We start from the raw sequence: 25,277 nt of genomic DNA on the forward strand, positions 1-25,277 counted from the left end.
CAGGTTACCCAGCGTCGCAACGTGTCTTATGCGCGTGTTGTCTCATAACTTAAAAAAAATATGAACCTTACAGAATTGAAATTAGATTCACAAATATCATTCGTATCGTACAAGCAAAATCATTGGTTCACAAATTTTTTTGCACGCACACAGCCTTACTTCACGCTGCAGACAGATTAGCATGAAGCAAAGATTTTGGAGAAGCTAAGATAGGCAAGTCAGTACATATTATATCTGTGCAAAAGGCAGCAGTTAATTGGGGATCAATTAAACAGTTTTTACCTGTGTTTATGTAGCTTTAAAGTCCCCCTTGAAGGAGCTGAACATTAAAAAAAAACCAATGAAACATGTCAATTATTTCCTAAATAAGGACAAACTAACATTTTGATGAAGAAGAGACAAACAAGACTGTGACAAATCACAAGATTTGTCTCCTGAAGTATTCTGCAGTGTCCCGATCACCACTTGTTAGAGTAATTGGTTAGCTAACCTGGCAGACAGTTGGCCAGACAGAACATGTGCTGTTTTAACCCTTTGGTAGAGCTCTTGTTTGTACAGACAAATTCTCCTGGTGCTGCTGCAAGGCAGTCAGGTTTTCTGGTGATGGTGAAGTTGCTGGGTAGGTATTCAAATGGTGAACCATTTTGGAAATTACGACTCAGATTATACCCTTAACACGATTTTAATGTAACAGCATTACAAACAAGTATAGGCAAATAGAGCACAGATACAGATATGAATTTCACGATTTACATTCAACAAGATCATCAAAGTGACAAATGAAATATTCAGTAATATAACTGTATTCAGGAAATGTATCACTCTGCACAATATGAAGGCCATTATTACAGGTATGGGCCAAACTACCTCTGCTACATCAATAACCATATTCTATGTTACTGTGTATATCACCCCCTGTTGTTGAACTCTGGTATTACAGTTATATGCCCCTGGAGTCACACTGGAATTTTTGTTTGTTCCTTTGCAGAAGCCAGGAGGTAAGAGGAGTGTGGGAGTGATAAAGGAAGAGAGTGGTGTAGAAGGCTGGATGATGGAGGAATGGAGTGATTGAGGTATGGAGAGATGGTGTGAAGGAGTGATAGAATGATGCGACATGGAGTGATGGACCGATGGAGAAAGCTGGCTGATGGAGGGATGGTGAGATGGAGTGATTGAGGGACAGAGAGATGGGCAGAGGGATTGTGGGACAGAGAGATGGGCAGAGAGATGTATCACACAGAGAGATGGAGGGACAGAGAGACAGATGGATGGGGTGATGGATTGATTAAGGAATAGAGTGATGGAGAGATAGAGTGATTGAGGAACAGAGAGACAGAGAGGTAGAGGGATAGAGGGACAGAGAGACAGAGGGGTAGAGGGATAGAGGGACAGAGAGGCAGAGGGGTGGGGTGATGGAGAGTTAGAGTGATTGAAAAGGCCACTGCTCTCAGAGGAAGAGGTAATAAAGCCAGTACAGTATGTTGACCATGAGGAAGGCGAGGGGGAAGACGGTGCGGGCGTGGCGGTCGATGTTGTGGGGGTTCTGCACGCTGAACGCTGCCGTGGCTTTACGGGACGCCTCCTTAACAGAGCCCAGGCCACGCCCCTTTCCCTGCACCCTCAGCACTGCCCCGCCTCTGCCGCCAGCCGATTGGCCCACATCCTCCGGCTGGGCGGGGTCTAATTCCATTGGTCGCCTGGGGTGGGCGGAGCTAACCAGTGGTATGGCACCATTCCCACTGGACTCCTCCAGGTCTTTCTGCAGCTCCTGGTGAGAGACGAGACTGAGGACCCTCCCACACGCTCTGCAACAGGCAGCATGGTCACAATGCACCCGGAAACTAATGGATGGACAGACTGACTCACTCAGACTCACTGAATCATACAGACTCACTCACAGACTCGCTCAGACAGACTCACTGAATCATAGACTCACTCGTACTGACAGACTCACTCAGACAGACTCACTGAATCACACAGACTCACTCAGACAGACTCGCTCGCACAGACTCACTCGTTCAGACTCACTGAATCACACAGACTCACTCTCTGCAGGTCTCCGATGGTCTGGTGCTGCATGGTGCAGAAGTGGGCGATGGCGTACTCCAGCAGAGCCCCAAAGATGAAGGTGAAGCAGATGCCCAGGTAGACGTCGATGGCCTTAATGAAGCAGTTAGCGTTGGGCAGCGATGTGCGCGCCCCCATCATTAACGTGGTCATAGTCAGAACAGTGGTCACACCTGAGAGAGAGAGAGAGAGCGAGAGAGAGGGAGGAGGGGGGGAGGAGAGAGAGACAGACAGGGAGAGAGTGATGGTGTGGAGAGCACGGAGGGAGAGAGAGAGAGTGAGTTTGGGGGAGGAGATAGAGAAGAGAGATGGAGAGAGCAAAAGAGAGAGGTGATGAGAGAGGAAGGTGATGATTTGGGTAGGTGAACACTTCCCCACTGTTGCATCATGGGAGGGGTCACACACACTCCACTGACAGATGAATCACTGCAGCTGCTGCATGCACTGGGCCTCAGATGCGTTTGCCCATGCAGTGGGCGGTGGGCTCTGGAAGTTTGGGATAGAGAGTGTAAGTTTAACCGCGAGAGTGATTAACAGACCGATGCAGGTCCGAGCCGGGACAGATGATTGGCTGATCCAGAAGGACACCCAGGACAGCACCACCAGCAGGGTGGAGGGGACGTAGGTCTCCAGGATGAAGAAGAGCACGTTTCTGCGCAGAGCGAAGTGTAGCACCAGCTTAGGGTACAGACCTGACAGACAGACAGACACACAGACAGACACACAGCTCAGTCTAAGCACTGTCCATCCAGTAGTCAGACAGCAGGTGCAGGTACCTGTCTCAGGTGAGTGTTCAGGTGCAGATACCTGTCTCAGGTGTGTGTTCAGGTGCAGATACCTGTCTCAGGTGAGTGTTAAGGTGCAGATACCTGTCTCAGGTGTGTGTTCAGGTGCAGATACCTGTCTCAGGTGAGTGTTCAGGTGCAGATACCTGTCTCATAGACAGCCTGTGTCACTGTGGTGTAGTAGCTCTCCACACTGTACTGGGCCAGCCTCAGTGTGTCCAATCCCCTCACAGAGTCATTACCACGGGTCCAGTAGAACACCACATCCTGCAGGTTATACCCCCCTACACACAGACACACACACACACACACTGGTGGGTTGGGGGAATCTGTCAAATCCAATGGTTACTCTCACATCACAGCTAATCGCATCATATGATTTCAAGATTAACCTTTATTAATTGTATCATATTGCGATAAATTATGAGAAATTGTATCGCATTGTATTGTTCAGATCATATTGTATGGTGATCCGGTTGTATCATCACACCCCTCGTCAGCACTGGGACGGCCCAGATCTCAGCCATGGGGGGCTCATCCGTGCACCACAGGGTGGTGACTGTTTGGGAATAAAAAGTGTAAATTCACCATTAAATTATTTATGTCCTCAGTAAGGACACTTACTCTGCGGACAGAACTGAGCCTGGAATAGCATCTGCTGTCCATTTTATTAATCCCACTTAATAAGAGAATCTACTCTCCTCCTTGAGTTCCCCAGTGAGTGTGTTTCACAGAGCAGCTCTGGCTCTCTAATAAAGAAGCAGCCTGAAGCAGGGGGCTCAGTTCATACCGGTAAGCAGCTGGTCACTAATGAGCCCGTAAACAGAGACCTATGAATTATGAAATATTGTGCGTGTGTCTGTGTGTGTGTGTGTGTGTGTGTAGTGTGAGCACGTGCATGTGTTTGTGTGTGTGTAGTGTGAGCGCGTGCGTGTGTTTGTGTGTGTGTGTAGTGTGTGCGTATGTGAGAGTGTGCGTGTGTGTGTGTGTATGCAGTGTGTATTACTTACAGCTCTCCAGCTGTAGGGTGCACACTTGTCGGTCCATGGGGTATTTGGTCAGGTCCATGTTACAGGCAATGGTGGCTGTGATTCTGGCAGAAGAGAGAGAATGTGTGAGAGAGAGAGAGCAAGAGAGAAGGAGAGAGAGATAGAAACAGAGATAGATAGAGAGAATGTATATCACGCTAACAGTATTATCTGTAGCTCCTAATTGTGGCTCTGAAAGTTTTTAGTTAGTGAAATGCTGTGCTGTCTCTTTAGTGCTCTGTGTTGTGTGTGCACTAACTGCTGTAGGAACACAGAGCCTTTTGTCCTTCACACAAAAGCTCATTACAGCTGGATTTGAATGTGAAGGGATGACACTCAAAGATCCTCACTGTGTGTGTGGGACGAAACGCAAAGTTTCTCACTGGAGAGAACAGCTCACAGTCAGCCCACTGCCAGCCACAATCAGACACGCACGGCCCGGTACTGGCCCGATGGCGGCTCCGTCGGCAGTTCAGTCATAAGGCCATCAGCATCTGTGTGTGTAGAGCTCCATGTGGGAGTGTGTAGAGTGTGTAGCGCTCCATGCGGGAGTGCGTAGAGTGTAGCGCTCCATGCGGGAGTGTGTAGAGTGTGCAGCGCTCCATGTGGGAGTGTGTAGAGTGTGTAGAGCTCCATGCGGAAGTGTGTAGAGTGTGTAGCGCTCCATGTGGGAGTGTGTAGAGTGTGTAGAGCTCCATGCGGGAGTGCGTAGATGTGTAGCGCTCAATGCGGGAGTGCGTAGAGTGTGTAGCGCTCCATGCGGGAGTGTGTAGAGTGTAGAGCTCCATGCGGGAGTGTGTAGAGTGTGTAGCGCTCCATGCGGGAGCGCGTAGAGTGTGTAGCGCTCCATGCGGGAGTGTGTAGAGTGTAGAGCTCCATGCGGGAGTGTGTAGAGTGTGTAGCGCTCCATGCGGGAGTGCGTAGAGTGTAGCGCTCCATGCGGGAGTGCGTAGAGTGTAGCGCTCCATGCGGGAGTGCGTAGAGTGTGTAGCGCTCCATGCGGGAGTGCGTAGAGTGTGTAGCGCTCCATGCGGGAGTGTGTAGAGTGTAGAGCTCCATGCGGGAGTGTGTAGAGTGTGTAGCGCTCCATGCGGGAGTGCGTAGAGTGTGTAGCGCTCCATGCGGGAGTGTGTAGAGTGTAGAGCTCCATGCGGGAGTGTGTAGAGTGTGTAGAGTGTGTAGCGCTCCATGCGGGAGTGCGTAGAGTGTAGCGCTCCATGCGGGAGTGCGTAGAGTGTGTAGAGCTCCATGCGGGAGTGTGTAGAGTGTGTAGAGTGTGTAGCGCTCCATGCGGGAGTGCGTAGAGTGTGTAGCGCTCCATGCGGGAGTGTGTAGAGTGTAGCGCTCCATGCGGGAGTGCGTAGAGTGTGTAGAGCTCCATGCGGGAGTGTGTAGAGTGTGTAGAGTGTGTAGCGCTCCATGCGGGAGTGCGTAGAGTGTGTAGAGCTCCATGCGGGAGTGTGTAGAGTGTGTAGAGTGTGTAGCGCTCCATGCGGGAGTGCGTAGAGTGTGTAGCGCTCCATGCGGGAGTGCGTAGAGTGTGTAGAGCTCCATGCGGGAGTGTGTAGAGTGTGTAGAGTGTGTAGAGTGTGTAGAGTGTGTAGAGCTCCATGCGGGAGTGTGTAGAGTGTGTAGAGTGTGTAGAGCTCCATGCGGGAGTGCGTAGAGTGTGTAGCGCTCCATGCGGGAGTGTGTAGAGTGTAGCGCTCCATGCGGGAGTGTGTAGAGTGCGTAGAGCTCCATGTGGGAGTGTGTAGAGTGTAGCGCTCCATGCGGGAGTGCGTAGAGTGTAGCGCTCCATGCGGGAGTGCGTAGACCGGCGTACCGGAGCGCGTAGAGCACGGTGCCGTTGCTGAAGATCCTGATGAGGCGGTTTTCCACGGTGACGTCGTGCAGGAAGGAGCGTTTGGAGTCGGGGATGAAGGTGTCGGGGATCCACAGCAGGGAGACGAGCCGCCCGTCCACACTGACGCTCTCGTTCCCCACAAACACCAGCCGCGAGTCCCGCCAGCGCTGCCGCAGGAAGATGGTCGCAGTGTAGTCCTGTGCGCACACACACACACACACACACACATACACACACACACACACACAAACACACACACACACATACACACACACACACACATATACACACACACACACACATATACACACACATATACACGCACACACACACACACACACATATACACACACACACACATACACGCGCACATGCACACACACACACACACACACATACACGCGCACATGCACACACGCGCACATGCACACACGCGCATATACACACCCACACACCCGAGGGATCAGTCAGATCATTACAGCCACTGGGTTTGAAGCTGATAATATAGGGTCTGAGATAAGTGTTAACTGGGTTCCACTCCAAACTGATAACAAGGAAGAAAATGAATTACTCCACACCTCCACACATGGTGTGTGTGTGTGTGTGTGTTCGGTATAGACGTACCATGTTGATTTCTGAGATGGCATCAATGCTGGCAATATCCAGGCTCATTCCAATTTCCACAGGACCCCCTGCAGTGAGAGAAACTCTGCTTCTTACAGCTGTGTGCATTTCCCAAGAATACAGCTCTCATTAGAGTACACACACATCAGTATGTACAAATACACACTATCAGTGTGTGTGTGTGTGTGTATATGTGTCTGTCTGCGTGTGGGTGTGTGTGTCTGTGTGTGTGTACGCGTTTGTGTGTGTCTGTGTGTGCATGTCTGGGTGTGTGTCTCTGTGTGTGTGTGCATGTCTGTGTGTGTGTGTGTATGTCCTGTAATTCCTTTGCTCACCATTAAAGTTGGGTCTTAGGTAACGGTTGTAGCCCTTCATCAGCTTTTGAATGGTGGGCTGAAGATCTGAATCAGTCCAGTCTCCATACTGAGCTCCCAGAACCACCCCTCTGCTGGGGGGGGGGGGGGGGGGGACATCCAGAGGAAAGGTGATCAAGCAAAGAGAAGAGATCACACATACAATCCCTTTACTGCCAGTGAATTTAAACAGATTTATCCCTATTATTGTCAACCTTTATGGGAGTACTTACTGTGGCATGTGGTTTTGTATTTGAAAATTTTAAGGGAAAAAGCATCAAAGAGACCCTGAAAGTACACTTCAGCTTTTCATCTTATTTCAATTTCACCGCTGCTCAGCGTGATTCAGTGGTTCACCACTGAAGTGACCAACAGGGAGATTCACCCTGGTTACCTGTGACCACTCACCTGTGCATGATGACCAAGCTCAGGGTCACAAACGACAACACAGGGATACGTGGCATCTCAGAACATCTGACCAGCCCCTGCGTGGAGAGACAGACAGACAGACAGACGTTGTCTTTATTTCACCTCATACACAGTGTACTCGTCTGTTGCACTGACATGTTTGACATCTTTCACTCTTGGACAGAACAGTCATGCAGCTCAGCTTTGAGATCGGGTGGCCAAATTTGTCCACCAGGTGGCAACACCTCCGTCGACCGAAAATATGTATGCTGTTCATCACACCTGTGTTACTGTCATCCTTTCTCTTGTTCCCTTACTACTCTCTCATTTCTCTTACTCCCTTACTCCTCTCTCCCTCCTCCCTTACTTCTCGCTTACAACTCCCTTACTCCTCTCTCGCTTCTCTCTTACTCTGCTCTTACAACTCCCTTACTCCTTTCTCCCTCCTCTCTTACTTATAATAATAATGCTGAGATTTTGGTCAGTCTTTGTCCCTCAGACGGTGGGACATTTCCTCTCCTAAAAGAAGGGGATGTTTTTCATTTTCAGCCAGAGATGTAAATATTGGGCATAACTGAGGAATTTTTGGGAAATGGTTTCTTTTGATGTTGATTTTGCTTTTCACAGAGGAATATGAGAGCAGATCTGTTTATCTTTACTCAGAGGTTGCTGTGCTTGTTATCACCGATCTTCCTTCTTTAGCATGTCCATACATTAACATTAGCCTCTCCATACATTAGCATTAGCATGTCCATATATTAGCATGTCCATATATGTATTAGCATGTCCATACATTAACCATTAACATTAGCATATACAAATATGAATACCAATTTCTATGAATATCACACCTACCCTGTCATCGCAATCAGGGCAACTGCTAACTGATGTAGTTTTTTAACGCTGCATTCACTGAACATAATACTCATAGACATTAAATGTGAAAAAAAACTTTCTGTCACAGAAAATTAAAAACTGAAAAAAACAGTCATATCTGCAGAAGCTGTAACAGGATAAACTTGAATGTAAGGTAGAGTAGTCACAGCCATTACCCCCCCTCCACCCCACACACGCAGCCATACCCCCACTCCACCCCACCCAAGCAGACATACCCCCCCTCCACCCCACACACGCAGCCATACCCCCCCTCCACCCCACACACGCAGCCATACCCCCCCTCCACCCGACACACGCAGCCATATGCAGCTCTCTCCATACCTCTGCTTCATTCTCTAGGTGCTGTCGCCCTCTCTGTGGCCCCCTGGGTCACCTGTCGTAAGGGCTCATTTTAAACGGGACGCAGTTACCTGTGGAGCGTCTGTCCCCTGCTGCTCACTGTTTCCTCTTCTTCAGTATTTTATCTTCCTCTCTCCTCTTTCTTCCTCCCTCTCTCAGTGACAGTGTGTTTCCAGCAGACGGTTCCTCTGTCTCCAGCAGTGTCCTGGAAATCTCTTCCTCTGTTTCGCTGAGAATTTAAGAGTCCAGAGTTTCAGCCTTGCGCTGTCTTTGGTCCGGTTACAGCTTCAGTGTGCATGCATGTGTGTGTGTGTGTGTGTGTGTGCACTTCAGCATGCGTGTGTATGTGTGTGTGTGCGATTCAGTGAGTGTGTGTGTATGTGTGTATTTCTGTGTGTGTTTACTAGCAGCCTTTGTTTGCGTATATATGAATTCTCTTCTCGCCTGTGCTCTCAATAAATCACCGTCTGAAATTCAGTGACAGCGTGTTTACGCTTCCTGCCTTCTTTTCTGTCGTGCTCTCTCTCCTCCTCTCTTCTCTTTCTCACACTCCACTCTCTCCACCCCTTTTTACTCTCCTTTGAGTTCCCCCACCCCCCCTCAGTTTGTGCACATATAATCCCTGGTGCACCCTTACTTCCAAATCACTTTCCCTCTTTTCCTCTCCTTTCCTTTCATCTCTCTCTCTCTCTCCGGAACTTCTTCCCCTTCCCGAATTTCAGTCTGCCCTGCCCTCTCCCCTCCCCTTTCTCTCTCTCTCTCTCTCTCTCTCTCTCGTGTGCAGTATGTGTTAAGGTCAGGCAAACGAGGGCTCTAGAGGATAAAAGGGAGAGCTGGAGGATCAGATGATGGCAGGGTACAGGTGGAGGGTCAGACGATGGCAGGGTAGAGGTGGAGGGTGCTATATAAGGCCCCCACCTCTAATCGGACTGGAGACCTGCTGTGGGGGGGATGTTCTTTTTGTGCAAGCCAGGGGGCAGTGTCCCACATTTTCATGGCATGAGAGAGGTTGGGACAAATGTTACGTTCATTAAGAACGGTGTGTTTGTGGTAGAGGGTGATCTGTTCTGAGGGGGACTTTGTCTGTGGAGCAACGTAAAGATTACAGCAGTGCTACAGGGCAGTACTGGTGAAATTTTTGTATGCAGACAAGACTTTTGACTTGGGTCACATACAGGAATAATGCTGCGGGGTGGTGGGTCCATGATCACACACCACACACACACACCACACGCACACACACGCACACACACCACACACACACACACACACACATTCAACTCAAATAATGCAGTTGAACAACCAATCAGTGTCAGCTTCCCTTCTGGTCCCTAGTTGATCACATGTTATTCAATCTGTGACAGACTGGGGATCCTGGCCCAGGCAAACACAGAATCACAATCTCCCTCACTGCCCATTCCACATCTGTGGAGGACGGCACTGCATCTCTGTCATTAGAGCCGGACTCTGTCACTCAGTCTTGGCACAGAGTTGTCAGGCACGCTTCAGACCGTGCACCCAGTCACCTGCACTGTGTTCCCGGGAGGCGTCTGCCATATTTCTGTGGTAATTACTCGCGCCGGTCGGATCTGCCCTGGCAGAGGAGAATCAGAATTCCCCAGAGGAAACAGGAAGTGACCGGTTACGTGTGACCCATAAACCATTTATCAGGACCCCTCCGCCTCAGGCACTTCAGGCTGTCAATCACTTCGACAGCAGACGGGTGTCAAGAGAGGCTCCTCCCATCTCTCCAGCGCTGCCAGGCTCCTCCCTTTCGATGACCCTTGACCCTGAGCAACTGATGAAGCCGTTGGGAGGGCGAGTCACTGTCTGATCTGAGGGATCGAACCAGATCCCCTGGAGACAGACAGTCCGAAATGGCACCATGGTCTTGCAGGACTCTTTACTGTCCTACTGTGAGTGTGAGTGTGTGTGTGTGTGTGTCTGCACGCATACATGCTTGTAGCTGTCAGCTCGAATGTCTCATTTAGAGAGAGAGGGCTGCAGTGGAGGGGGCTCTGGTGCCTCCGGTGTCAGAATGATGGAGATTTATTTGACTCGTTGTCACCCCTTGGTGAGTTGAGGCCTCACTGCCAGATCCTCTCCGTTGGTTGGGGGGGGGGGCTGTCTTCCTCTTAGCCCCCTTCTCTCTGACCCTGAATCCCTGCCTCAGTCTGACGCAGGGCGGGGTGTCGAACCGTGGGCCACAGCCAGGGAGAGATGGAAGGAGGGAAACAAACGGGCAGCGCTGGGAAGAGACTTGAGCGCTAGCCTTCAATATCCTCAACTTCCTCCCTTGCGCTCTTCATCTTCTCTGGCTTTCTCTCCCTCTCTCTACCCCCTTTCCATTTTCGAATCACCACGCACTCTCCCTGGCGGATCCTTCATGTGTGACAGTATCAACACGCATCAGTGTTCAGTGTTCGGTGCTGAATATCGTCCAATTACAGAGCGCTGCAGGCAAAGATGAGATAACAGAGCCAGCATCAGCCCGACCGTCACCCAAACTTTTGATATCTTATCTGTGGCGTTTTCTGAGTCACAGCCGGCTGCAGAATGAGAGGAGGGGAGATCGGCAGGCCGGCAAGTACTTTGTGTCTCCATGACCACCCGGTCTCCTGACACACAGATTCCCCCTCGATGGGGGGCTCTGTTAGGGAAACCACAGGCCCAGGAGGGAGTCCAGGGGAGAGAGGGTTACACTGCAGGCCCAGGAGGGGGTCCAGGGGAGAGAGGGGTACACAGCAGGCCCAGAGTGGGTCCAGGGGAGAGAGGGGTACACTGCAGGCCCAGGAGGGGGTCCAGGGGAGAGAGGGTTACACAGCAGGCCCAGAGTGGGTCCAGGGGAGAGAGGGGTACACTGCCGGGCCAAGAGCGGGTCCAGGGGAGATTTCGGTAAATCCCCCCTCAGTGCCTCACCCCGCCCGAGCACTGAACGCCTGTCCCGCAGCCCCCCGCTGAACAGCCGCATCGCCATGGCAACAGACTCAATCACAGCTCCCCCGCACAGCCTCTCTCTTCTCATTTTCAACACAATCCATCATCCGGCCTCAGGGGGGCGATATTGACACCACTCCCCGCCTCCGTCCCTGTCTCTTTCAATCTCTCTCCATTATTCCCCTCTCACTCCCTCTTCCATTACAGATCCCTCTCTCTTCCTCCTCCTCCTCCTGTTCTTCACCACGCACAGTTCTGCCGCTTAACTCACAGACGGCCGTAGGCTGCGTGCGGACACAGAGTGGGGAAGTTTATCGTCCGTCTCCATCTTCTCCCGCTGTAATGCGATGGTTGGCTTAGAGACTAAGTTACTGCCTCCTGCTGGTATCTTTGACTGTACGCGTCAGAGTTTCCGGAACATTCTCTCAGAGGTAAAACATGCAGGTGGAGCGTTCATCATGCATCCACTGAGACAGGTTTCATCTGCCACAGTTCCCTGCTGTTTCCCACAATTACCCATGGTTTCCCACAATTCCCCACTGTTTCCCACAATTCCCTGCACGCTCTGAGAAATGAGATCAATTCGAATTAGACAAAATAAATAATCTGTCCCTGTGTAGAATTTAAATTATCTAATTAAATTAAATCTTTCTCTCTGTCTCTCTTGCACTTCTCCATCTCTGTCTCTTTCTTTCTCTCTCCCTCTCAATTTAATTTTTTCCTCTCTGACCAGACAAACACACAAAAAAACAAATGTATGCTAACCAAACACACTAACATACAAAGATACACACATACATGTAATTAATACAGTACGAGAAGCAAACAGTCAGAAAGCCACATATAAACACACGCTTGCAATGAATTGCATCATGCATGGTGAGTATGCGCATGTATGTGCATGTAAGCGCATGTATGTGCATATACATAGGCATGTATATGCGGGACATGCACCAGGGATTAGAACTGCGGGAACATTACATTACCTTACATTTATTTGGCAGATGCTTTTATCCCAAGCAACGTACAAAAGTGCATTTCATGGTCATGGACAACTACAAAACACAGGTTCAGTAAGATACAATACTTATTTTGTACAGCTATTTTTAGCCAAGAGCACAGTTTAGTTCACACAGTGAACACAGGAAACAACCTTGGGACTTACTTATAACAGCAACAGCATTACATTACATTACATTACATTCATTTGGCAGACGCCTTTATCCAAAGCGACGTACAAGAAGTGCAATGCACATGGAGAGAGCATTAGAGATGAATAAAACATTATGGAGCTGGAGAGAAAGAGAAAGAGAGAGAGAGAGACAAAGAGGGAGAGAGAGAGAGAGAGAGAGAGACAAAGAGAGAGTCAGAGGGAGAGGTTTATTGTTTTCAGGTTTATTATTATGATGATGATGATGATGATTATTATTATTATTCAAATTCACCCAACCCTGAAAAAATATTAAATATATAATAGGAGTGGTGAAGTTCACACTGTATAAGTCCATCATATAAGCATCACATAAGTCCAGTTGATGCTAAACTTCATACATACATTAGGGCATTTTAGATCTACAAATGCCATCGAGACTACCCATGTTTACCATCTTGATTACCCGCCATTTTGTTTTAGATGTTGGTGTATAGCTTTGGAAGACTGAGATACATAAACATACTACAAACCAACTCAAAAGCATGAATTGTTTGGCTGCTGACAAATTAATTTCCAAAAAAAAATTTGTTCATTATTTAGTTTTGGGCACATTGTGATTGAGATCATTATGCATCTGCACTCAGGTCTGATTTGGGTGTTAGAGCATAACTGCAGCTTACTTTGGACTGAAGGAATGAGAGGAGAGGGTGTGTTCTAGTCTGGGTCAGCTGCAGCTTTCTCTGCATCCAGCTCTGAGGGTACCGGCCCAACTCTGAGGGATGTAGATTTGAGCAGGTACCCCCCCGCCCCCCCACCCTCCGATTCTCCCTCCTAACATGGGACACTGGGTGTTTCACCAAACAAACCCAAAACGGTGTGCTGCCGATGCCGTGCTGTCCGACTCTGTACACGTACCAACTCTCCCTCTCTCTCCCGTATGGGACAGCGCGCCTCAGCAAACAACTCCAGTCCAACCAATTACCTCAGTCCCCCCAGCGTTACCTACCCCTGACACACAATACCTGCACGAACAGGCTCTTCAGCTGGCTGAATCACGTTTAAAAAAACGGTCCAGACAGATCACATAAGGATAATTTTAATAAGCGCTGCGGTGCGAATCTCAGCCTCTCTCCAGCTGTTGGGTGGTGTGCTGGGAGACTGTACCCCAGAGTTTAGCCAGTCCTGTGTGAGGTAAAGGCACACGCTGCACTGCACAGCTCCAGAGATCAGGCTGGAGTATTTCTCCCTCATCCTGTCCACCGGTGCTCAGCATCTCATAAGTGCATTAACAGACTTTTTAAAATTGATGATCTGAGTCTCAGTTTCTGAAAACAAATCATAAAAGGGAAAACATAAAACTCTCTCAATTCTAACTTTTCCATAAAGCAGGGCCTAATGAATAGAGCTGGATTTATAATTTGAATAAGCAGTACGGCGATCCCGGGTGACACGTCGTACCTGCTCTCAAGTGAAATGCAGACTTCTCAACATACCACTGAACAACGACACTCCCGTCCCATATGAAAGTGTTACTGGTACAATTTTAAAGAGCTAGATCAAAACACACAGCATCCATGAGGTATCTTACGGTCGAGTCATTTAGAATTTTGAGATCAGCGAGGATCTGACCAGTGCCTTCACTGCACTGGTACCCTAAAGCACATGGTACTGCCTGTTGCGTTTAGTTCTGTTGCTTTCATTGTGAATACCCCACACATCTGTGATTGCATGACCAATTGTAGACCTGATAAAGGTTCAGCCTGGTTTGGAGGTTAGCCTAGCCATGGGGCATAAGAGACCCTTATCTCAATCTCAGATATTACTACAGGATTCTGCAGTTCTGCTGTATGATATGTCACCTATTACATTTTATTGAATGAAAAAGCTTCATAAGACATATTTACATGTAAAATAAAATAAAATAAAATATGCAACCATATTTTGTGAAAAGAAATTAACATATAAAAATATTTTGAACATATATCAAATAAGAATATAACAATAGAGCAACACAGGGTATTACACATTACACACTTAAAAGGAAAATAAACAAAAGCTTCACGAACATTTAGAGTTCTCTGCAGCACATTTATTCTTTTTCTACGGTCAATGCTTCTAATACAGGGGCCTATACTATGAATCGAACTACGATTCTCTTGGGATCTCGCGCTAGTGATGTTATACAACTTCCGTTTTACACAAGGAACAGGAAGTGACGCCATTTTATAAGGACGTGCGGTCCACACGTGTAAGAAGTTGTAGCTGTAGTTGTAGTTATCTCTGGGAAAACTTCAATTTTGCCGATAAAATAACGAGGAACGGAAAAATAAAACGATGACAAAGATTAAAAAAGAGAAAGGCGCGACAGAGGAGGAGGCAACCGGGACAACGGAGAAGTCTTACCAGGAGCTGATCGCCAATATTAACCCCATCGCCCAGCCTCTCGCCTCGAGAAAACTCAGCAAGAAACTCTACAAATGCGTGAAAAAAGGTAACCTGCAGCAGTGTGCGTCAGCAACATCCAGTATGAAAGTGTTTCTGTAATAATTTTAGACACGGCTGTAGATTAAAATACACCGCATCCACGAGATGTCTTAGCTGCTTGTTATTTAGTCTAGTGTGATATTAACTAGCGGTTGGCAGCGCATTCAGTGTGTAGGTACCCTAGCTAGTTATAACGCACATTAGGTAACAAACCCATATTTTTTAGCGAAAGGGTAGTTTCCGCAGGGTTGCCGTCGATATGCATTGATGTAGTTCAACCTTAGCATTAGCGAGCTAATGCTAAATTTCTTTTGCTTCTCAGCCTCCAAGGTAAAACAGATCCGGCGTGGTGTGAAGGAAGTTCAGAAGTTTATAAACAAAGGAGAGACCGGGTAAGGTGATTTTTCTCCATATCTGACCATAATATGCAGTTATTCTGTATTTTGTGGTGTTACTTTCCAGGTTTTCAATGTACGCTTTCCAGGTTTGACGCTGTTACTGTGTTCGAGAAGGTAATGTGTGCGCGTGTGTGACGCACTGTCTTGTTGGGTAGGATCGTGGTGCTGGCCGGAGACACGCTACCCATTGATGTGTACTGTCACCTGCCGGTCATGTGTGAAGACCGGAGTCTCCCCTATGCCTACATCCCCTCCAAAGTGGTGAGTCTGCCCTCTGCCGTGATGTTCTAAGTCCTGCATAACTACTGAAATATTAATTTCATAATTCTAATATGAGTCCAGCAAAGCTAGTCACACTTGAATACAGTCTCTTTTGACTCACTAATTTTCAGATTTATTCGCCTGCTTTATTGGACAGTGGTGCGTGTGTGTGGGGGACAGTAGCATTTGTGGGACAGTACCGTGTGTGTTGGCAGTCAGTGTGTGACGCGTGTGATTTACACCACCCTGCTGTGTGATCTGTGCTCCTTGTCCCAGCACGGTACCTGCGGATTGTCTCTGCGCAGCCGGCCTCCAAGCGGCCCACCTGCGTCATCATGATCAAGCCGCACGAGGAGTACCAGTCCGCCTATGACGAGTGCCTGGAGGAGGTGTCGGCCCTGCCCAAACCGGTCTGAGCACGCTCACACCGAGGCACGGGCGGACCCCTGTCCACCGGGCGTGGACGTTCTCACGCGCGTGCACAGAGACACACACACACACACACACACACACACACACAGACTGTAAGGGTCCTCTCTTCCTTGTTTTTCCTGCATCACAACAGAAGTGATGCCACCTCACAGAGAGCCAGTGCTGATAATCTGTTATAATGCCCATACTTAAGAGAACGGGTGTGTGTGGGCGCATGTCCTCGTGCGTGTGTGTGCGCGTGTGTTCGTGTGTGCGTGCGTGCGTGTGTGCGTGTACAACTGTGTGTTTTTATGAATTAGGTGTGACTTCTACGGTTTGATATCTCCATGTTTGTTGAAATAACCCCAAGAAACTGGAGGGGTTTTTAGTGCTTTTCTGGAAATGACAGATGTAAGCAAGCTCCACTCTTAGTTACACAAAACAAACTTTCCTGTTTCAGCAACTGCAGGAATCATGAACTTCTAAGGGAGTCAGCAGGCATACTTTGCCTGAATCGCAGTCTGATGTAGATTTATGATTAGATTGAATTGCTCTGTGAGGTGGAATGTCATAGTATGATTTTTCTTTTTTCATAATTTTCAGTGGCTTATAATGCTTATCTTCAGAATGTGTTTCTGTTCCACCGTCTTCTGGTTTTATGTACAAGTGAACATGGGAATGGCTCATGCCACAGCTGCAGTGTTGCCTTGGAAACTACTGTGTGTGGCTGAGGAACTGTGTGTCACTCGTACATGTTTATTAAAAATGTTTTGACTTTGAACTTATGATTTTTAATAAAGTAAACATTTACGTGCGAGTCACAACTTTGATTTTAAAATGTGTAAATTGAAAACTTGGGAGTTGCTTTTTCTGTTTCTGTTCTGCTGTGAATGTTAAAAAACAAAAGAAACTTTGGTAATGCAAAAGGAGTTTGGAGTCTGGTGACTGGAGTCTGTTGTCACTCATTGCATGCAGCCTCAGGAGGAGTGGGGTTCAAACGTTACACCCTGATTTCTGCACACTTTTCCACACCAGCAATAAATCTGCAAACTGAAACCTGTTCAATCCGATGTTTCTCCTTCCTCTTTTACTCAAGCAGTGGATTCTGATTTGGATGCTGCCGATTGCTTCAGATTTATTTGGTATAAAAACTTGTCTTGGAAATATTAAACCGCATCTGTGCGTGCAGACGTGACTTAGTTTATGGAATTCAATCTCATGTTTTCAAAGCTAAAATGTGACTGGATTATAGCTACATAAGTGCTCACATTTCTCTCTCAATTTTGAATGTGTCTCCTGTTCTCACCACAAGGGGGCAGTTGAGTGCCCGGCCCCTAAATAAACTGCTGCTCAATTAAGCAGTGAATTTCACATTTGTTTATTTTCAAAGTTTCACCACTAGGGAGAGTAGTTGTACAGGGTTGTATAGTGCTCTGTCCTGCATAATCTCCCCCCAGGTGAGTGTCTGAACAAGTCTGCTGAGTCCCTCTGTTAGCGCCTCTCACAGGGGCCCAGCCACACTGTTTCAGGGGTGTCCAGTCTTATCCAAAAAACAGGACCATCTGGGTGCAGGATTTTGTTTCAGCCCAGTGCTATGACACCCAATTCAGTTAACCAATTATGGCCTCCAGTTGAGACCTGGATAAGTGGACTCAGGTGTTGTAGTACTGAGCTAGACTGAACCCACTCCGGCTCTCTCAGTATTATATTGGACCCCCCTGCTGTATTTGGTGGGGAAACATGGCGTGTTAGCTGTTGAAACTGATAAACAGTCCATGTTCAGCCAGCAGACTCCTTCCTTTCTCTGCGTCCCTCTCTCCTCATCCCTGGCTTCTCTGTGGCTTGTTTACTCCATGTTGACAGCTCAAATATTTTAGGGAGAAATAGCCACAGTGTACACACTGCCTGGCTTGTTTGTTGTGTTTGACTTCTATTTTCCCCAAATCTAGTATATAAGCGTGAGAGTGGCTGGCCATAGCAGTCCGATTTCCCCTGGAAAGTGTGAAGAAGGACAGAGTCCATTTCTGTCGCTGGATGATATTTTATCAGGACATTTTTTACAGGAAAAATGAGGGTCTGGAATGCGTCAAGAGGCTGTTGGTCAGGTGGAGAATTCGGTAGGGCTTTCTGTTTTTAAACGGGCTTCAATTTAGTGTAAGATATGGCATGTGCTTTTTTTCCTTCAACGTTTTGTGCATGTGTGCTGGAAGTGTTTTCTGGTAGCAGAGAGGAAGATGGAAGCCTTCTCCACTCAGACTGGAATGGTGGGGACGTCCTCATCATGTTCCTGCACTGGAATTGGCCGTGGCCTGAAGGTCAGAGGTCATGGATTCAGAGGCAAAAGGAAGTGTTTTTTTGCTTTACTGGTTAATCTCTGTTCTGACTCACCTGTTGTGTTCATTTCTTTATTAAATGTATATTTATTAGAAGAGATGTGTCTGTATAATAAGCATTCATGGAGTACAGTTTAGTCTGTAATGTTCTGTATTCACCACATGTTTTTAATCAGGTCTTAATCAGATTTTGATATTGACCCTTACTATTGCTTATAAAATTGAAGTGTAAGAGTAAATGATCAAAGCCAACATATACTCAGGATTTGAATTTGAATAATTACATGAAGCATCTAAAATTCAACCAATATTGACTTCAGGCTCGCTTGGTCCTTGAGGATCTATGACCTTTATGCTAATCTTGTATTTGGGCAGTTAAATGTCCTTCGGGGTCAATCATACATTTTTTAGTGAAAATGCAAGGTGTTGTAGATGCTCTTTAAGGTTGTTTTCTTCATGTTGAGTTTTGCAGAGCTGTGGTCAGCAAGGGAACACAAACATGACGCTAAAGAAGGGGGTAAGCTTAGCCCGTGGAGTAGAGAGAGAGAGGAAATCACCCAGGAAGCAGAGATGGAAAAAGAAGACACAGAAAGAGTGAGAGCTGCCCTCTGTGAGTGAGTCTCTTTGATGGATACGTGTCAGACAGCGTGTGTCTGTGTTTACACACAACAGCCACCAGGGCCGCGCCCTAGAGACAGGCGGTCTGTGAGGCCCTGCGTCCGGCGCTCCTCCGCAGTTTAGTAAACATGGATGACAGGAAGCGGTGTTTCTCCCGTAAACACACCGCGCGTGCTGGGAGGGGTGCTGTTGTGTGTTGGGTTGGCTTCTGGCCTTTCCAGCGGGACGGTTTGTCCCCCCCAAACGTCCTTCTTGGAGCGTCGTCCTTGCTGGAGGTCACCACCGAGCTCATGAGTTTGTGCCCCCTAGCCCTGCAGACTGACAGGCTTGTGTGGAATGGCATTAGTCTTGGTTTTACATTTTGTACAGAAGGCACGTTTTATTACATTTTATTATTCAGTTGAGAAGGCGCAGTAAGAAAGAACACGTCTACTCCAGCCCACAGAAACGTGCTGAAATATTCAATCCCTCTTAGCTCAAAGAGTGGAAGAGCTTCAGACCAGGACATCTCTCCTCATCAGAGCAACAGAACCAGAGAACTGGACTGACCCAGGTGTTACTGTCACAGTGCTATTCACCTCCATCTCTCTCTCCGTATCTCTCCTTCACTCTCTGTCCTCCCTCAGTAACATACTTTTCTGGGCTAGTGATGTGTCTTGGGGAATTTCAGGAAGACAGAAATTCCAACTGTTCTTGTCTTTGAATTTTGTCAGACAGATAGAGGTTTGTGAGTGTAATGTCATTACTCTGTAGCATGATGTGAAGAAACTATTAACTTCGGAGATTTAAGCTTTTTCCTTTTTCTTCTCATAATGTGGCCCTCGCTGATACAGAGCCTGGCCCTTTTCAGGCAATTCAGGAAATTAACTGAAATCAAAAATGCCAATAATGTTCTATGGTAATTTTGAAATAGCAAGAATTGATTTCCTGTATTGATTTAAAACCTACTTAAAAAGAAAAATGAAAATGTCATTGCATGTAGCTGTTGTTGTTGATTATTTTACCTGCTATTATATAATTTTAATAATAAACCAGAGAATCTCTCTCTCCTCTCTTTCTCACCCTCTCACCCTCGCCTCTCTCTCTCTCTCTCTCTCTCTCTCTCTCTCTCTCTCTCTCTCTCTCCTCTCTCTCTCTCTCCCTCTCTCTCTCTCTCTCTCTCTCTCTCCTCTCTCCTCTCTCTCTCTCTCTCTCTCTCTTCTCTCTCTCTCTCTCTCTCTCTCTCTCTGAGTCTGGTGCAGCCCGTTTGTAGGACAGGTGTGTGTATACCTGTCCTCATATGGGGCAGGTGTAGCTGTAGATTTATTGATTTTAATCACATGCTGTTGGGCAATAATTCTCCCCCCGGAGGCCGTAGGCGGGAGTGCGTGTCCTGTCAGCACCTGTTTGATTGATGGGCATCCAGGGGACTTTCACTGTATTTTAATAAGCATTACATTCACAATAAACCATGGTGGTGTTTTATGTGTTTCATTGGGCTCCATGGATTTTTTCTCCTCCCAGTTCAGAGGGGGAAGATAAGTGAAGGTCAGTCTGCTGGACAATAATCATATTAGTGCACATTGGGTCACTGGGTGAAACGCACTGTGAACGGTGCAGACCTGGCAGATAGTGATGCATTCAAACACACTGTGATGTATGTAAAATGTAGGTAAAGTCGTGTGATAAATGTCAGTCCAGGAGATGATCTCCTGAACAAATATGTATTTTTAATATGAATTATGGGACATGGGACATTTGGAGAGATGGAGAGATGTTGGGAATGGAAGGTAAACACCAAGAAAAAAGGGAGAGTTGGAAATATATAAAAAGGGTTGAAAAAAAACAAACTGGTGCACGTTTTCAAATCAACTAGTTGGGAGTGTTTTAAAGTTAACATGAAGGAAATGTTTGATGAGAGGGATTAATTTAGTGACCCGGGAGGAAGACTCCATTCCATTGTTTGTTTCACAAATGTTGTTCTGTTGGATTTTGTTCCATTTGAAAAAATAACATAAAATGGCTGTACATCCATTTGGGGGGGGGGGGATGGTGCACCTGCGATTTGGGATGATCGGAGTGGAAAAATTTCACCTCTGCGTCTCCATGGAAGCCAAAGCCACCTGTGAGTGGAGCGAAGGTTTGGCTTTTTCCACTCAACTGCCATGTGTGTGTGTGTGTGTGTGTCTGTGTGTGTGTGTGTGTGTGTGTGTGTGTGTGTGTGTGTGTGTGCATGTGTGTGTGGTGTGTGTGTGTGGTGTGCGTGTGCGTGTCAGTGTGTCGTGTGCGTGTGTTGTGGTGTGCGTGTGGTGTGTTGTATAGGTATGACCAGACATGAAGCGTTACAGTGAGTTTGCTTATTAGTGGTAGCAGAAGCGTGAGCTGCTTTCCTTCTTACTGGGAATCGAACCTGTGACTTTTAGATTACAAGACCCATTTTCAGATGAGACCCTAAACTGAAGTCCTGCCTCATTGTGGCCTTTAAAGATGGTAGGAAATGATCTGCAAAGAGTTCATACCTGACCCCCCCACCCCCCCCAAAAAAAAAAAAAAAAAAAAAACCTGACTGGATCGTATACACCTGGGTGATGCACTCAGGTGTGTGGTTAAGCTGAACTTCTCCCCTTCACTGTAAAGCACTCTTTCACCCCCCAGCCCCCCCCCCCCCCTTTCTGTATGCAAATGGGGGTGTGGGGTGTGGGGGGCTCTGCTGTACAGGCGACCCCTGATCCCCTGTCGGGGGCTGAAGGCGACTCCCTGTCAGAGAGAGATACAGTCGTTACCGGAGCGTTCCACACTGCCAGCGACAGCTGTTCAAGCGGTTTGCAATTTGGTGCAATTTGGCTGTCAGTTTAGTTTATTTATTGTTGTCAGGCTCTTTTTCAGTCGAGGATTAATGTGTCAGAGGAGGCACTCAATAAAAATACCCTCCATGATAGGGGGCCATTGATAAGCTAACAGTCAGGCAACTGCTGATGCTCTCTCACACACACACGCACACACGTGCACACACACACACACATACACACACATACACATGCACACGTGTACACATACACACACACGCATACACATGCACACACACACACAAACACACACATGCACACACACACACACACATACACACACGCACACATGCACACACAAGCACACACATATATACACACACACACACACACACACGTACACATGCACACACTGACACTCAAATGGATTCCTGCAACTCATGAAACCAAAGCAGAGTTTTTTTTTTGAAAGGAGACATGCTGCCTGTGTTTAGGGCTAAACAGTCCCCTGTCAGATAAACCCGGAGGCAGAATTGTTTAAAAACAAATAGAAATGAGTAATAGCCCTGCAGATAGCGATAATCGCATCAGTGCTCCAAACAAGCAAACTTCAAGTATATACATTTGAGTGATAAGTCAGGGTGAGATTTAAATTTGTGCTGAAACGTTGTCCATCCTGGCGTTTTCAGCATATCGGGAGTCAGAACTTGTCCATTTTCATATCCCACTAATTTCAGAAACACTCAGATAAAACTGAGTTAGGGTTAGGGTTAGGCCTTCTAAACTTTGGCCTTCATCGTGTGACTCATTTGCACATTATGAAACAGAACCACCACCTTCATTCAGTGCGAATATGAAATGATGAACTGTCTTTTATACAAAATTATAAATGATGAACTGTCAGTTATATCTGTGCTCATGACACGGAGGAGGGGGGGCATCTTGTGTGAGTCCCTTTTGGTTTCTCACCCCTCCTGCACTGCATGGTCTGTTTTACTTTTTTTAAACCTAGTGTGCAAATATAATTTTTTAAATGAAGAATAAGCCCCCTTCCCGAAATATTATTTAAACTCACATCCACACGTGCATAATTTCCTTTGAATCATCATTACATTTTATTATAAATTCACACTAAGATAAAGCAATGCCAAGCTTTCATCACTGTGACACCACCACTTGTGTACAGTGAGTTTTGTTACCTAGTTTGCCACTCTGTGGTTTACAAAGATCTGCATTATAGTTAAGGATTATATATTATTATACTGTAGATTATCTTTATATACTGGCTGACAGCAGGTGATACTTTACCTGTCCTTCTGTCCTATTGACCTACCTGTCCTTTTTTTGGACAGTTGCTTACAGGCAACAATGGCAGGCATTCCCATCATTGTAATTTAGTATATTGCTAAATAAAGCATATAAACCTCTAATGCAGGTATCACTGACAGCCAGCACTCATTTTACGACAGTGATTGGACCTGAAGCTCTGCTATTGGACCTGAAGCTCTGCTATTGGACCTGTAGCTCTGCTATTGGACCTGAAGCTCTGCTATTAGACCTGAAGCTCTGCTATTAGACCTGAAGCACTGCTATTAGACCTGAAGCTCTGCTATTGGACCTGAAGCTCTACTATTGGACCTGAAGCACTGCTATTAGACCTGAAGCTCTGCTATTGGACCTGAAGCTCTACTATTGGACCTGAAGCTCTGCTATTGGACCTGAAGCACTGCTATTGGAACTCAATCACATTGTGCCCATCTGCTTTTGTGACATGCTGTTGATCTCAGACAAGGATCTAAAACAAACACTTCTGTACTGAAGTGCTGTGGGACACGGGAATGCTGCTTAGAACCTCTCCCACCTCCCCTTGTGCGCCCCCTACACCCACACCCCCTGCCCAGTCAGCAGAACAGGAGGGGTTTGTGGAGAGTAGGGGTACGCTCGTTTCCATAGCTTTTTGGGAATCAGTTAAACATCAGTCAGGACAGCGACTGATATCAACATCTCAAATTTCACAGAGGATGAGAGAGAGAGGGGGGGAGAGAGAGAAAGAGAGCAAGAGAGAGGGGGGAGAGAGAGAGAGGGGAAGAGGGAAAGAGAGATGGGGAGAGGGAGAGAGAGAGGGGAAGAGGGAAAGCCATCCTATTCCCCTCTGTCCTTCACTACAGTCTTCACAGCATTAGCGTCATATCTGTGACTATCTGAGAGAGGGCGGGGAAGGAGAGGGAGAGAGAGAAAGAAAGAGAGAAGGAGAAAGTGAAGGTGACTAGGAGGTTAGGGTGACCTGGAGGAACAAGTTCTGTTTCTTCTGTGTTCATCTTTTTTCTTTGCTGTCAAACCTGCCCTTTTTTCTTTTTCTTTCTGAATATTTTGTTTAACGGTTTCCTTCCCTCCATGAATCCACCCCCCCAATGCGGATCACTGACTGCACCAACCGCAACTTGTCTGGACTTCCCTCAACAATGAGATACCCACATAAACAGACACACACACATACACATACATAAACACACACACACACATACATACACACACACACAGATATAGCATGGATGAATTTGAATTAGATCAGAAGAAAAACCATTTCAACATACAAAAATGCTAAGTTACACATACAAAGCACTGTTTATAAGTCATTCTTTCTTTTACTGACATCAAGATTAGGCCAAGTTACAATAAACTATATTGGCTATCTTAGCTCACACAAATTGAACCAACTGTATTTCACAGCAATGTCACCCAATGTTTTCTAAATTATTTCAAGTTACTTCGCACTGTGTTTCTTCATCTTACCATCAGATCTTTTTCATCTTACCATCTGTGGTGTCAAAATTTCACTATACATGAAGCAATGCAACTGTTTGACTATTCTGTAAACATGGCTTTGCTGCATATGCAAATAATGAAGAAAAAACTGAATATAAGTGACAGAGAAATTGAGGATAGTATTTCCCCTTCTGTTGTTCCTTTGGTGGGTTATGAAGGAGAAAATGACAAGCGGATTTGTGGAATTATATTTGACGGCATTTGAGTCCCTGCCTCAGGCTGAGAGAGCAGGAGTCCAGTATAGCGCACAGATCTTTTCCCTGGGGAGGGGGGGGGGGGCACTTAACATACAGATCTCTTGTCTGGGGGGGAGGCAGTTTAGCTCATTCTCCTGTGTAAAGCACCCAAACCCCTCTGAACCCACAAACCCCTCAGTCCGCTGACATTATGCTGTAGGTTTATGTGCGAACTGCAGCTATGTGCTGTGGGGGCCATGATTTGCCTATGCCTACATGCATGTGCTTATGTAAGCCATTCTGCATGCGGGCACCTGCTGAATCCCTGCGTGTAAAGGCGAGCGGATCAGACAGTGATGCTGTAGAGACCGTCACACTACCCGTACTGCGGCTTTTCCAAGCCAAACTGATATCTGACTCCCAGAGAAGCTCCGGCTCGCTCTAATAAAAGAAACTCTTTCAAACAAACATGAATTAAGGCTGTTCTTATTCTCTTTGGCATCCTTGTGTGCTTTTCATAACTTTCTCCACTGCTATACAAGAAAAGACAAAAATGAATTTTTTTGGT

General features: G+C 46.9%; 2 protein-coding genes across 3 annotated transcripts; one reads left to right on the forward strand and one right to left on the reverse strand.

Moving 5' to 3' along the window:
* Positions 1-674: 674 nt before the first annotated feature.
* gabrp (gamma-aminobutyric acid type A receptor subunit pi) lies at positions 675-9,047 on the reverse strand. 2 transcript variants are annotated; one of them, XM_064325257.1, is made up of 10 exons: positions 8,419-9,047; positions 7,112-7,188; positions 6,686-6,795; positions 6,351-6,418; positions 5,706-5,923; positions 3,863-3,945; positions 2,999-3,136; positions 2,607-2,759; positions 2,047-2,240; positions 675-1,768 (listed from the first exon to the last, which is right to left on the reverse strand). In XM_064325257.1, the coding sequence occupies exons 2-10, from the start codon at positions 7,165-7,167 to the stop codon at positions 1,448-1,450; spliced, it is 1,341 nt and encodes a 446-aa protein (XP_064181327.1). In that variant the 5' UTR covers positions 7,168-7,188; positions 8,419-9,047; the 3' UTR covers positions 675-1,447. The 2 variants fall into 2 exon arrangements, with proteins under 2 accessions (XP_064181327.1, XP_064181326.1); XM_064325256.1 differs by having other exon boundaries at positions 6,686-6,798.
* A 5,579-nt stretch (positions 9,048-14,626) lies between these two features.
* nhp2 (NHP2 ribonucleoprotein homolog (yeast)) lies at positions 14,627-16,901 on the forward strand. Its single transcript, XM_064325258.1, has 4 exons — positions 14,627-14,928; positions 15,244-15,313; positions 15,475-15,598; positions 15,886-16,901. The coding sequence occupies exons 1-4, from the start codon at positions 14,772-14,774 to the stop codon at positions 15,994-15,996; spliced, it is 462 nt and encodes a 153-aa protein (XP_064181328.1). The 5' UTR covers positions 14,627-14,771; the 3' UTR covers positions 15,997-16,901.
* The last annotated feature ends 8,376 nt before the right edge of the window (positions 16,902-25,277 follow it).

Source organism: Anguilla rostrata, chromosome 3 (assembly GCF_018555375.3).
Source record: "Anguilla rostrata isolate EN2019 chromosome 3, ASM1855537v3, whole genome shotgun sequence".
Classification (NCBI taxonomy): domain Eukaryota; kingdom Metazoa; phylum Chordata; class Actinopteri; order Anguilliformes; family Anguillidae; genus Anguilla; species Anguilla rostrata.